At 38.4% G+C, this 13,897-nt stretch overlaps 1 protein-coding gene across 2 annotated transcripts in view; it reads left to right on the plus strand.

The window, feature by feature from the left end:
* The window catches only part of LOC149245297 (Alkaline-phosphatase-like family protein), a 377,731-nt gene that overhangs the window by 109,620 nt on the left and 254,214 nt on the right, over window positions 1-13,897 (plus strand). For both annotated transcript variants that reach the window (XM_089457751.1, XM_089457752.1), the window contains exons 7-9: window positions 9,504-9,581; window positions 11,113-11,238; window positions 11,347-11,436. In XM_089457751.1, coding sequence (XP_089313877.1) covers window positions 9,504-9,581; window positions 11,113-11,238; window positions 11,347-11,436 — 294 coding nt within the window. The remainder of the gene's footprint in view (window positions 1-9,503; window positions 9,582-11,112; window positions 11,239-11,346; window positions 11,437-13,897) is intronic.

Here is a 13,897-nt window from a genome sequence, read left to right on the forward strand (position 1 = left end):
TAACCGGCCGGTTTATGACATAACCGACCAGTTTATGGTCAAACCGACCGGTTCCATCATAAACTGACTGGTTCCATCATAAACCGGCCGGTTTATTGCTAGGGCAGCTATAAACCCCACAAAACACAATTTTATGAGTTTTGAAGCTATTTTGAGGGAAATTTGGGGTGGTTTTCTCCAAAAATAGTCCCTCCAAGAAAAGCATGCCTACCTTCTCATTTTCCTGACACATCTCAACCTAGAAATGTTGGCAATTAATAGTAATGTTAAATGCTTAAAGTAAAAGTGACATTTCTTTTTTTTTCATTTTCATCCTTTTACTTAAATTTTTAACATTACCATGAAATCACTCAGGATGTTTGAGAGTGGTTTTGACCTCATTAGATTTCATATGGAGAAACTAGAATTCTAGATTTCACTCAAAATTCAGTAGGCTTGATGGTTTTCAGATTTCATGGTTTGGGGGTTTGCAATGTTTCCATTTGATTGTATCATGCGTGAGGGTATGCGATTGACATTTGATCAAGAGCATGAAACCCTTTAAGAACCTTGATGTTGGTGGTATTGAAAGTTGAGCTTTATTGATGTTGGTGGTATTGATTGTTGAACTCCTCTACCATGGCCTTAACAAGAATGAACCATTCACTCAAAGGAAAAGAACTGCTTAGGCATGCTAATCTTTTTCTACCACATTATAAGGTTGAAGAGATGAACCCTTCACTCAAACAAAGATCATTGGTTAGGCATGTTAAACCTTTTCCATTTCTATCATGCTATAAGGTTGAGCAATCCAAGTTTGAAGACTTTGAGCTAATGATGTTTATCTATCTCTTGTTGATGGTCCCATTTCTAGTAGCGCTGAATCAATGATGAGTTTCATGAGTGGCCATGTTGACCAATGATTTGTAGTTTTGATGTCTATTTTTGCTACTACTAGTACTACTACTACTAAAGTTGTAGAGGAGTTTTAGGAGTCCTTGAACTCTGAGCCATATTATTTATGTAGCTCATGTTGATGATTTCTTGTGTAGTAGTGGTGATGAGTTTGATCATGATGAGGAGTGATCAAGTTGTTGATCACTGATATGTAGACTTGTAGTAGGTCAGTGGCCCCATAGCTTAGAGCATTGTTTTCAGACTTTAGAGGTCATTTAGAGCCTCATTGCTTATGTATTTTGTCGATGATATGTATTGCACTTGGTGCCATTTTGATATATTCACCTTTACATGGTATATAAATGAGCAAACTTTGCATATTTTGTCTCTGTTGACTTGGAATCATGGTCTTAAATCTTAAAAATAGTTTTTTTCATTAAAAATAATTATTTAATGATTTTTTTAAAAACTGATCATTTAGACTTGACCATTCCCAGTTTGACCGGTTCCGGTTTGAGACCCGGTTTATTAGGTGGACCGGTCCGGTCACCGGTTCCGGTTTTTAAAACTATGGCCACTGCTAGGCTTCGTGATCAGGATAGGTTGGATGGAGCTTCCAACTACATCATCTGAAGGGCAAGGATATCTGTCCTTCTAGATGAATATGGCTTGAAAGCCTATATTGATGCAATGGTGGCAGTTTCTTAGGATGTAGATCAACTGAAGGAGTACAAAAAGTAGATGGCACCGGTGAAGCGGTTGATCCTAGATGGAGTCCAGGATCATATAGTCTCACATATCGCTGACAAAGATACTGCCAAACAAATGTGGGATGCTCTCGCCATGTTATATCAGGGTACTTCCGAGTAGTGGAAGATGTATCTTGAGGAGAAGCTGAGGCTCATCCGGGTGCAGAAAGGGGAAAGCATAGATCCCTTCCTCACCAGGATTCAGGAGGTCCGGGACCCGTTGTTAGCTGTTGGGACAGTGCCTCAACCCATAGAGCTAGTGAGATTGGCACTCAATAGTGTCTCTGAGGACTAGCGGGTCTTTTTCCAAAGCATATTTGACAAAGGCAAGTTACCAGAGTGGGACAGGATGTGGGTTGACTTGCAGCAGGAGAAATTGAGGCGAGCTATTTTAAGGAGCTCCATCAGTGGCAGCAACAACAACAAATTGAAGATGATGAAGGAGGAGGAGAATGTGGCCCTCGCATCTAAGGGTCCCAGTCAGGGACAGGGGGAGTAGAGGAAGAAGAAGGACCTGTCAAAGGTCAAATGCTTCTGGTGTGGTGAGCTTGGTCACTACAATACCCAGTGTCCTCTCAGGAAGAAGGACAAGATGGAGAGGCAAGACCAACATACAGCTTTAGCAGAGATTGACAGGTTGTCCTCTAGATTGGAGGAAGACTTCGCTGTGATTGCCCATATACCTCCAGGAGCGAGGTGGGGTGATTTGGAATTATAGCCCCAGAGAGCCACAAATGAGCAGGGTCCTTGAGGAATCCATCTCTTGGATCAATACCTGGCTATGGGGGGCCCACAATATTCAGTAGCAGGATGGATCAGTGGCAGTTAATGTAGTCAGAGACCCAATGATAGTTGCAGAGACTAGTAGCAGTTAGATGTTGAGAGTGCAGTGCAGAGTTGGCAGCAGTGCAGTTGGCACAGTACAAAGTCAGCAACAACGCAGATTCTTCAGTGGCAGTGTAGATACTAGTAGCAACCAGATACTCGGGAGATAGATGCATCATACTGAACACAGTTGATTCAATATTTTGGATGCTTTTTAGTTGCAACAACAACAGATGAGAGGTAGTCGCAGTGCAGATGTAGAGTTGGCAGCAGTATGGTAGTGTCAGCAACAACACAAATGCAACATCAGAGTTGTGCATTAGTTGGTGGGTAGCAGTAGCCAGACATCAGCGATGTGATAGGAGATGACACAGAGACAAAGTGTTGTGGCAGCGTATGCGACACTATAACACATTTCTCGCTAAGAGGGAGTGTTAGTTTTTGTAGCATCGAATGTGTTGTAGCCATGAAATTTGGTAGAGAGGCTAGAATACATGAGATCTCCAAAACCCAGAAATCTTTTCTAGAAATTCTGCCTAGAAATGACTTAATTAGATTATTAACCAGTTATTAAATGTTTCCGAAGTCTAAACTTAGGGGACATGGTTAAATAATCAATATTAATTAAGTCAAGGTGAGAATCATCTAGAAACTCACATGGATCGATCCAGAGATGACCCTAGCCATCAATTATGTTTTAATATTATAAGAGGAGGTCGATGTGGTGATGGAGAAAACACTTGAGTAGTTCGATTTCTTGGAAGATCGATTTCCAGAGTAGTAGCAGTTAGTTGCCGGAGAGAGAGCTAGATCGAACCAGTGAGAGAGGGGCAAAGACAGTGAGGCTGGAGGAGGCATTCTAGATCCAGTGAGTGCATTTACAAAGAGGCAAAAGAGCCACAAAGACGCTGACGCTGGGGTAGCACAACAACTTCTAGAGGCAAGATCGATTTGTTGAGAGAGAGAGGCGTCTTCAATTCTAGGGGTTGGGAAGGAGTCCCAGAGTGTTGGAGAAGCATCTTTCCAGTCAGCATAACGTAGAATGACTTTATTAGAGACCAGTTAGAGGCTTGACGTACAACATGCAACGCAGAGGTTGACGCAAAGGGTTAGAAGGCCAAATTTCTGAAGGCAAGTCGTGTCGGGAGTATGCCTGTGGGGTGAGGAAAATTCCTCACTAGATTTTTTGCCAGTGTTTTTCTCTGTAGGATTGCCAGATTTCGACATCCAGTTGTACTTAGAATTTCTCACTACTGCATAATAATAAAACCCTCAATTGCTGCACCAGTTTTCCCAAGTTGGGTTTTTTTGGGGACTTTTGTCCAAAAATAATTGTGTTATTTTTATGTGTGTGTGCTAGCATTTCTTAGTTTCCAGCGCATTATTTTTCCGTAGTTTATTTGTGAAGGTTGCAGTGTATTTATTTTGATATTTGCCATAGCAAATAAATTGTTAATTAATTAACAATTAGGAGAAATAATATCAGTTGCTGCAATAGGATTCCAGTTTGGAATTTTCACAATTACCACCATTTTCTCCTCTTCCATCTCTAGATCCATGGTCAACAACTGGTCTTTGATATCTTGATCTTGAGTAAGTGTTCTTGTAATAATGCATTCTCATCGATCCTTAGTGAAAGCAAAATATTCTTTAGGAAGAGGGCTCTGCCCTTGTTTGAAATCTCATGCTACTCTCTGAAATTTTTCCAAATCCCTGCTGAAGTCTAGACCTCAGAAAGCATTTCATTGGACATGGGAAATGTAAGCAGCATTATTGCTTCTCTATTTCACTCATCAAATTTGTTCTGGTCTCTACACACAGCTTGTGGTTGGGTATCTTTACTTGGGACAATAGCAGCCAAGCACCTGTACTCAAATATGACTAACATTTGTTGCTTTCACATGTTGTAGTTCTTATCAAAGAATCTCTGACTGCCTTCTAGCATGATGTTTGGTAAAGAGGCCATTGGTGCAAGTAAAACATGTAAAAACATATGTTGAGACAGAGTGAAATGCTAAAACTACCTGTTGACCACTACGTGCCAACTACCCATAGCAGTACACCCCCTTTTTTCGCAAAAGGGATAGCGCTTGATCGATATGTCCGTGCCATTCGACTGTCATCATCAGCCCGATAATGTTATGTTGTAAACCCAGTGTGCATGTGTAAATTGTAAATAATCTTAGCAGATCTGTGTCATGTATGTATTTGCCTAGGTAAACCTAATCTTTTAGTGATAATCTACGTTCCAGAAGGTTTTTTGTCTCATTGATCCATGATCGGCAGAGTTTTCCTTCAGCCTAACCCCAAAGCCGGAATGGATATTGTCATTAGAATCTTAGGGGAATCCTAGTGTGCTAGGTTGAGTCTATGTAAAAGTAATTTGGAGATAATCCTAATTATTTGTTAGGTTACTACAAATTGCTTGATCTGATAGATTATATTTGTGTCGCAGAACTGGGTGGTCTATGAGGGTCTATGTCAAATGAGTTTTCCCCCTTGAGATGTAAAATTGTAAAAGTCATGATGTAAAGTGTCTTGAGGGTTAGAAAATAATTAATCCCCTCATAAGTCCTAGGTCCTAGGTGTTTTTTCCAAAGGCTAAGTTCGAGGGTCCAATAAAAATAATAAAAAACATAAATAATAAAAAAAAAAAAATAAAAAAACTAAAAAATAATTAAAAAAAAAAAAAAAATTAAAAGAATAATAAATAAAAAATTGAAAAATAAAATAAAATAATAATAAGTCAAAGTTTTGAGGAAATAAATGAAAGATTTTAATTTTTAATATATTTAAAATTTCGACGGATGAGATTAAAAGAGATTTTGATCCTCATCGATGGTCGAGATCACTTTGACATGGATCACTCGGACTAGCTATTGGGAAATTTTCCTTTAAATAGGGTGTCAGGGATCATTTGAGATCATTCGATCTTAGAGTCGTGTGCTAAAGAAAGCTCTCTTGTAGTCATTTTTTGTGCAATAAAGAAAGATTTTGGGGTTTAAATCTTGCTGGTGTTACTCTTCTGGAAATGCTGTAAGATATTTTATTTTTCTGCATAAATTTAGTTTCAGCCATTGGCGATAGCTTAATGAAGATTGATTTAGGCACAGGTATCTTGTCTGATCTCTGGGGTTTGAATGATAGTTTAATTTCTGAATATAATGGCAGGTATCTCCATTTGATCTGAATTTCGCTGTTGTTTGCTTCCTCTATGTTAATGGTTGATTTAAGCTGTGCAAGACATCCTTAATTTTGAGTTTACTGGGCGTTAGGGGAAGTTCTCGGCTGAACCAGCCAACTCTCGGATTGTGTTTTCTGAAAGAGCCCAGCCAGTTTTAATCTTGGGCTTATCATTAGAATTTTTGTTGCGGATGCATGAAGGGTTTTCTGAAGCATCTCATCTTAAATTTAAAATTTTAAAAATATTTTTGTGGCATACTGGCAAATCTGGCTATTTAGAGCCTTTAAACTGTGAATACTGTAATTGTTTAGCTGGTTTTTGGGTTTCTTTGTAGGTTTAATCCTTGCATATATTATTTTTGGGTGTTCTGTTTTTTTTGCCATTGTAGGTTGTTGCAGGTACAGATCTTGAAAATTTTTCGGGGTTTTCATTAGACAAATCTGAACGCAGGGTGATTTAAAATTTACTGGAGAATTTGGAGGGTTTTCTGATCTATCTTTCTGCTGCTTCCTGGGGTTTTATTTTACAGGAGAATTTTCGATTTTTTTTTTTAAGAAAAAATCAGGCGGCGAGATTGCTTCCTCACCTCCACCCAACTTTATCCCAATAACTAGTATTATGCTGTTGTCACACCTGTCCTGTTTCTTCCAAATTAAAACCCTAGCTTCCATCAATCTCCACGCAGCTGTTCATTATGTCTCCGCCATCCCTCCTCATCCATGTGTTGCTTCAGCTCGCCTCACGCAGTCGTTTTCTGCTCCATTCTGAAACTGCGTGCTACCCATCGCTTTTCTCCAGCTCCGCTTGTTTCTTCTCCACACCACAACCTGCAATCAAATCATATGCAGCCCTACCCAATACCATTTCCGTTGCTTAAAACCTTTCTCTCCCTACACTGCCTTCAAACGCAGCTTCCCACCGCAGCCTCCAGAACCTCCATCTGCCTTGCTCGATTTCTTCTGCCGTCGACCATTCTCCAACCTCTCAGCCGTCGAAGTTTATTCCGTCTCCGAACCTGCACGCTGGGAAACAAACATATATTTTTTTTATGTTGTATGTATTTTGTTAGGTTAGGTTTAGCGTTAGCATATTTTGTTTAGGATAGCGTATTATTTTTATTTTTTTTAGTATGTGTTAGTATATATAAAAAAATAAAAAAATAAAAATCGATTTTCATTTGTTTTAGAATAGATTTTATTTAGATTTTAGTTTTGTTTCATTTTAAGCTTAGAATTTTATAAAAATAAATAAATAAATAAAAAGTCATAAAAGGTTTAAATTTTAGTTTTTGTTTTGATTTTTAGATTTATTTAATTTTAGATTTAGCTTTGTTTATTTCAAGTTTTGTTAGATTTTGGTACTAGTTTAATTTAGGATTTGATTTTAGAGTATAGAAAGTTTAATTCTTAGGTTTTTATTTAGTCTTGTTTTATTTTTTTAGTTTATATTTCAAAAAAAAAAGACTAATTAAAAATTGGAAATTCTTTTTAAAGTCTTTTTTTGTTGTGGTATAGTTAAATGTGCTTAAAATGTTTATATCTGGAGATTAACTATTTGAATCTGGTCAGCGTTTAAATTTCGTGGTTGCTTAAAGCATTTGATCTTTTGAAATTTATTTGCTAGAATACTATGCATCTTGCATCTGATGAAATGTATCAGTGTTTGGATTATCTGATGATAAATGATTGTTAGTCGTGAAATTACAAGGTTCATATTTCTGCAACATTTAATAAATAATTATTTAATCATTAACTCCATAAGGCACTGGTACATTAATTTCTAAAATCAATCAGGTGCTAAATTGCCTTGCTGTGTCTCCCAACCCAACTGGTCCACAGTTGGTCTTCCTTTATCCCATAGGGTCTACCCCCCTTAGCCTCGGGAGACGGCTTAAACGGAGAGATCGGGGATCAGGGTGACAGCCCCCGGTCTGAGCGTTGTTGCGCTGCCCAGACAATCTGTGTGACAACACTACCTATTCTTCCCTTCCTCAATTTGTGATCTTGAAGCAAAAACACTTGGATACTGGCTCTAAGCACCTATAGCTGCCATGTATCACTGAAAACAAGAAGATTTCTGATATATCTGCCCTAAAAACAACCCCCAAAATGCACAGATCTGATTTGTGCCTAAAAACAGCACCAAATCATGCAGATCGGCTAACAAACAGCACCAATACAGTGAATTTCTCAATGGATCTGCCGAAAAACTGAAAATTAACAGCTGAAATGTTAAGGTCTGCAAATCTGAGGAACAATTGAAGCAAGAGCAGATGCACTCTGCTCCCAAATCATTTGAACTGTTAAAAAAGTTAGAGAAATTTCATTGAAAATAGGTGTACAGGTCTAATTTGAGGTCTGTACAGTCAAGATCTGTTTGTCGGCTCAAAAATTCCTTTCTGTATAGTGGGACAGATCACTGCCGGCTTAATTTCTGTTTGGTACAACTGTGATTCAAACTGGCAGCATCTGTACAGCCGTATGGTCACTTTTGCAACTTGAATTGATGGTTCTATGGCTCACATGCGGCAGATCCATACATACGATGGATGTGCTTGGTGACATACAGATCTGTACAGTTATGTGTAAGCTAGGAATCCTTTTGGCAGCTAGGATTTGATGGCTGGATTGCTGCTGTGCAACCCTACATGAGTCCATACTACTCTTCACAACTCTTTTTCCATTGGAACCTTGGTATGTAGGGTTCCCTTAAAAGATGACATTGCTTTAATAAAAAATAGAACAAATCAATACTTGGTTTTAGTGAAATCCTTCGGGCTTTTTGATGTGTTACACTAGTGATGACTCGGATCTGTCTCTGCTGTTAGTAGTGCCTAGGTCTTCATGCTCTTACAGAGTTTGTGGATCTACGACTGCTGTAATCACAAGCTTGGAAACCTTTTCTTTAAAAGGCCCAAGACTCCTGATATGGCTTCTGACTCCTAGACTCTCCCTATGTCTGATACCATATCTCAGAAATCGAACAGATAAACAAAACCAAGATACATGATAGTGTTTTTTGTATTGCATAGCATCAATTAAAATATGAAAGTGTTTTGATAAATGGTTACAAGTTACTCAAGTCAATCTTCTTTATGAATGTAGGATAGATTGAGAAACACCTAAAGTGAAATGAAGCATAAAATAACTGAAAGTCATGGTGACCTTATTAATGCCTATGTGTAATATCAATTTCAGGCATTCTATCTGATTTGATAGGTCCACTAGAAATTTTAGGTACAATGATGGTGCACTGTTGTGACAGTGTTGCTGGTCCCAGTATTCTTTGTGAGGTAATTTGTTTATGGAGTTGGCCCTTTCATCAATAACTACATCTTTTCAGGTTGACTGTACCAAAACTTAACTTGAGACTAGTGGTTGAAGGCACTCAAACATCCGGCTAACAGCTCAAGGATGCCCACATATTCATAGATTAAGTAAATAGAAGATGATTATTTAGATTCTATAGTGTCTTTCTATGGATATTTTTAGACAGGAAAAAATTATTTCCTTAACTTTGTATAAGGTGGACGTTTTTCTTTGGCCAAGGATGAATGTCCTTACCAAGCTCAAATTTCCTGGGTGACCACACTATCTCTTTTCAGTTGCCATTACATGTGTTTGCAAGTTGTACTCCATAGCTTTTCTCATCAAAGGTTAGAGTTTCTGCATTCCACGGTGAGTCACAAAAATATTGACGTGTGTGTGATGTCATTTCTATGCACTGTAATTGATTGCCAGAGGCATAATATTTTAAAGAGTTTTAAGTGTAAGTTTAAAGAATAATTTTTAGAGGAGTTATTTTAAAGGCCTTCTGACTTGTTTTCTTAGTGATTGTTATAATAAATGACCTTTTAATTTGTGGAACAGGACCATGCAGGCCACATATTTGGGGTGGACACTCCACCGATGATTGAAAAGTTGGAGCAATATAATGATATCTTAGAGGTGAGTGTCTCTTGATTGATTGGAGCATAGAATTCCTTCCTTCTGCACATATATATTCCTTGTTTCGTTGTGTTTGTAAATATGAGTCAGTGGGTTATAGGATATTCACTTGTAATATTGAAGGATTAAATGGTTAACTGGCAAAGCATTTTAACCAGTGAAAATCGTCTGGAAATTTTTTTGAACATGAAGAGCTTGCTTATTTTTTAATTGGAAAATAGCTTTTAAATAATATAAGAAGATGTTGCGTAATGTACAAAAGAAAATATAATGAAAGTAGGGCTGCATTAGGCAGGCCACACTGCTCTAGCCATAAGAGATTATTCCAACGCCATGATGTACAAAGTCCCTTTAAAGGATATGATTCACCAAAACTGGCCAGCGTTTTTCGAATTTTTGATAAAATTATCGACAATTCACAAATTAAAGTCCTTTTGGTTTCATGCATAATTAATAGATCCAGTAGGTGTAATGAAGGCAGTAGTGGGTGCTGCCATTAATTCTTCACCATGGCCCATCCGCCAGTGTTTCATGGTCATGGTCATCATGATCCCATGGGTTCTTCAAGAGATAGCTTATTTGACAATTACTATTTTTATTTTTGAGACGTTTGAACATTCTCATTGTGTATTTTTCTGTCCATGACATAAATAATCCATTATTAATATGAAATCCATATTCTAGTTTGTTCATGGTTGCCGTAGATTTGCACTGCCTAGATGTGCATTAAGAGGGATGAAGAATACAGATAAGAACATATATTTCATACACCTACTTATCATTGAGCATTTCCATTATTATAAAGAAAAACAATCATTGATACCTAGCACCTTTGTTTAGGAAATCTCTAATTTAACAAACTACAATAGACACTTGCAGGCAAGTAATACGTGTGTGCACCCTAACAAGATATTATTGTGCCTGGAGCTGGAGAGTACGACCACACTATATGTAAATTGTAATTGCATGTCTGTATATTTATATGTACATATTTGTGTGTGTGTGTGAAATTTCTGATTCTGTGTGTCCATTAATCTGAAGGCTTAACATTTTTTATTTCTTTTTAAAGTTTAAACTATGGAATACATATCCCCAGGAAACCTTGCAGGTGCTTCCCCTCTTTTTGAGGATGGTACCGAGGGTAAACTGGATTTACTAAAAGTATAATGCTTTGTCAACCTTGGGCTGATTGACATTATAACAATATACTTGTCAAGAGCTCAACATGTCACTCGCAGGAATTGAACCTGCGTGTGGAGGATAACATTATTCCTCCCAGCCTCCCAAACTAGACATGATTGACACTGTGAAGTCTTAATATATATACTGCTTTGATAGTGTTTCATGGATACAGTCTCCACTTTGGAAGCTTCTTTTGCTTTGATAGAGGTTTTATCTATTTTCTGGAAAAGCAGCGCCCTATTTTTCTGAGATAGCTTGTAGTATGAAGTCCTGTGTAATCTAACACAAGTATGCGTGGATTGCAAACATATTGTTTCTCCTTATATAATTCAATGCATATTTTGTACAGGAAGTTGTATCAATTCTGAAGAATCACTCAGAACCTGGGGGCTTGCATGAGAATACAATGCTTATAGTGATGGGAGATCATGGTCAAACTCTGAATGGAGATCATGGGGGAGGGACTCCTGAAGAGGTCGCTTTTGGCATCTTTATATTTAGTTCTTGATTGCCTTTTTCAATTCCTACCATTTCAGTAATGTTTTTGAAAATAAATTTTGAATGGTTTCATCGCATATTGCAGGTAGAAACATCAATTTTTGCAATGAGGATGCATTCCCATGTAGGATCAATTCCATCAAAACTTGATGCTTCGGATTGCAAAATAGCCATGGTATGTTGGCCTTTTCACAAAAGAGAAATGCCTATGTTTTGATTGCTGTGATCCTGTACTTTTAAATCTCGGTGAAAAGATGATTTCCTGTCAACAACTCATGAAAGGACCATATTTTGATTGCTTTTAAGAATAATTAATCAGTGAGGAATCAATCAGCAAAAAATAAGCATGGTCAACAGTTGGAAATTGCATTGAATGGCTTATTGATTTTGACTCATGCATGATAGGCAGAAGTTGTATGACAAATATATGATATTTCCCCATATTTCTGGGATGTGGGAGAACAGTAGATGAAGTGCTCTTCAGTGTCAAACACTTGGAGATGACTCAACTGACAGATCTTGTTTGATTGACTAATCTGGTGATCAGTCTCAATCCGTAGCCTTTTAGATCCAACTCTAAACTGGACCAGGGGGATCTGAAGAGTGTACATCTAATGTTGAAGTGTGTAATGGGGTCGAATAGTGGATCATGCAGTTCATGGGGTTTTCCATATTAGCCCGTACATATACTAGTGTAATACATGCGGTTCATATATATGTAGCTATCATATGCGTGTGCCGTATGCTTGCTAATATTCCTATGTTCCTTGTAATTTGATGGTTCATTACACCTGAGCTACGAATATCAACACTTCCTCTTAGCGAGGAAGGTATTCTCCACCACTCCTAGCTTGTCCCGATGGAATACAAACTTCTCTTTCACCAAAGGTTTCATGAAAATGTTTGCAATCTGCTCATTTGTGGAGATATCTTGAAGCTTCATTGCCCCATTCTGGATCATGTCTCTGATGAAGTGATACCTAATCTGAACATGCTTGGACCTATCATGGAACATTGGATTCTCAAAGTGTTTGATACAACTATGATTATTACAGTGTGTCACTGTAGGCTCCAACTCCTGACCAAATAATCTTGCAACCAACTTGCAAAGCCAAATGGCCTCACAACTCGCCACAATTGCTTCCATATACTCTGCCTCTGTGGAATTGAGTGCCATGGAAGTCTAATTCCTATTGAACTAGGAAATCATCGTTGATCCAGGACTGAAGCAACTCCCTAACACATCAGAAATCCCTACTGCATTATCTGGTTTATTATCTCCTACTTGTTCTTTCCATTAACAAGTTATTTATTAATATAAATACCAAAATAAACACAAATGCAACCTTTACACATATACAGATCAACAACTGAAGTAAACTGAGACAATACAAGGGACACTGTTATTTTTGGACAATCATTCGCAGAAAAACCTAATGCGGGAAAATCGGTGCAACAGATATGAGGGTTTTATTATTATGCAGTTTTCTGAATACAACTAGGGTGCTAGAAATGGCTCACCCTTCAGAGATTTTCCTTGGCAGAAGTACCTTTCTTAGGAGACAAATATTCCAACGAATTGGCAACCGGATGAATAGCCTCACAGTGACTTCGACTGTTCCCTTAGTTGGACAACGAAAGCTGCTCCAAGCTACTCTCAGGAATTGCGTCACCCTCTACGGCTCTGCGTCAGCTAACCAACTCTCAATCTGCCCCACGAAAATTCCGCAGCGCTGCCTCTTCAGCCCAGCGTCAGCTCTGCAGCCCTCTGTGTTGCCTGCGTTAGCCTCTGCTGCTCTGCGTCAGCTTATTGGCCCTCTGCTGCCTTTGCGTCAGCTTATTGGCCCTCTGCGTCAGCGTCTTGGCCCTCTGCATCCTTTGCATTGGCCTCGTCAGCATCTGCGTTAGTCTTGGCTGCCTCTGCGTCAGCCTTCTTAGGCTCTACGCTGACTCTCCGACACTCTCCCTGCCTCTCTGTTATGTATTCTCGGCCTTTTGTCGAACTGTCTATCGCTGCAACAAATCACTAACTCGATTTCTCAGCGAACCTTGCCCCAAAAAATCAAATTGACTGATCAACTTGGTGTGTCTCCAACTGACCCTCAAGCCTCCTCTTATACCTTTCCTGTTGACGATTCAACGACCAAGATTAAGGCCCTAATCAACGGCTAAGATTAAATTTGGCTTGATCCTCGTTATTTAGAACTTTCTCACCCATATTATATTAATACACATTAATATTTTAATTTTCCTAAGTTTAGACTTAGGATCTGATTAAAAATATTAATTATTTTAATATCTCTCCATCAAGGTGGAATTTCCCCAAACGATTTCTGAGTCTTGGAGATCTCATGTGCCTTAGCCTCTCCACCAGTTTTCATGGCTAGAGCACATCCGATGCTACCAAAAATCAACAATAAGAAGAGTTCAGATTGATAAGCATCGTCAAGCATCATCATCATAACTAAATTGTCAATTACAAAATAGCGTTGCCTTGACTGACAGGCTCTAACTCTCCACCAGATTAGAGTGCAACGCTGGGAGGCATACATTTGGACACCATCGCCCGTTAAGGCACATACCCTATCCAGATGTTCACTAGGTATGTCCTTATAGGACTATTCTTATCTTGGATT

This window comes from Pinus tabuliformis, chromosome 7 (assembly GCF_031772625.1).
Source record: "Pinus tabuliformis cultivar Carrire ecotype Pingquan chromosome 7, CPIR1, whole genome shotgun sequence".
NCBI lineage: Eukaryota > Viridiplantae > Streptophyta > Pinopsida > Pinales > Pinaceae > Pinus > Pinus tabuliformis.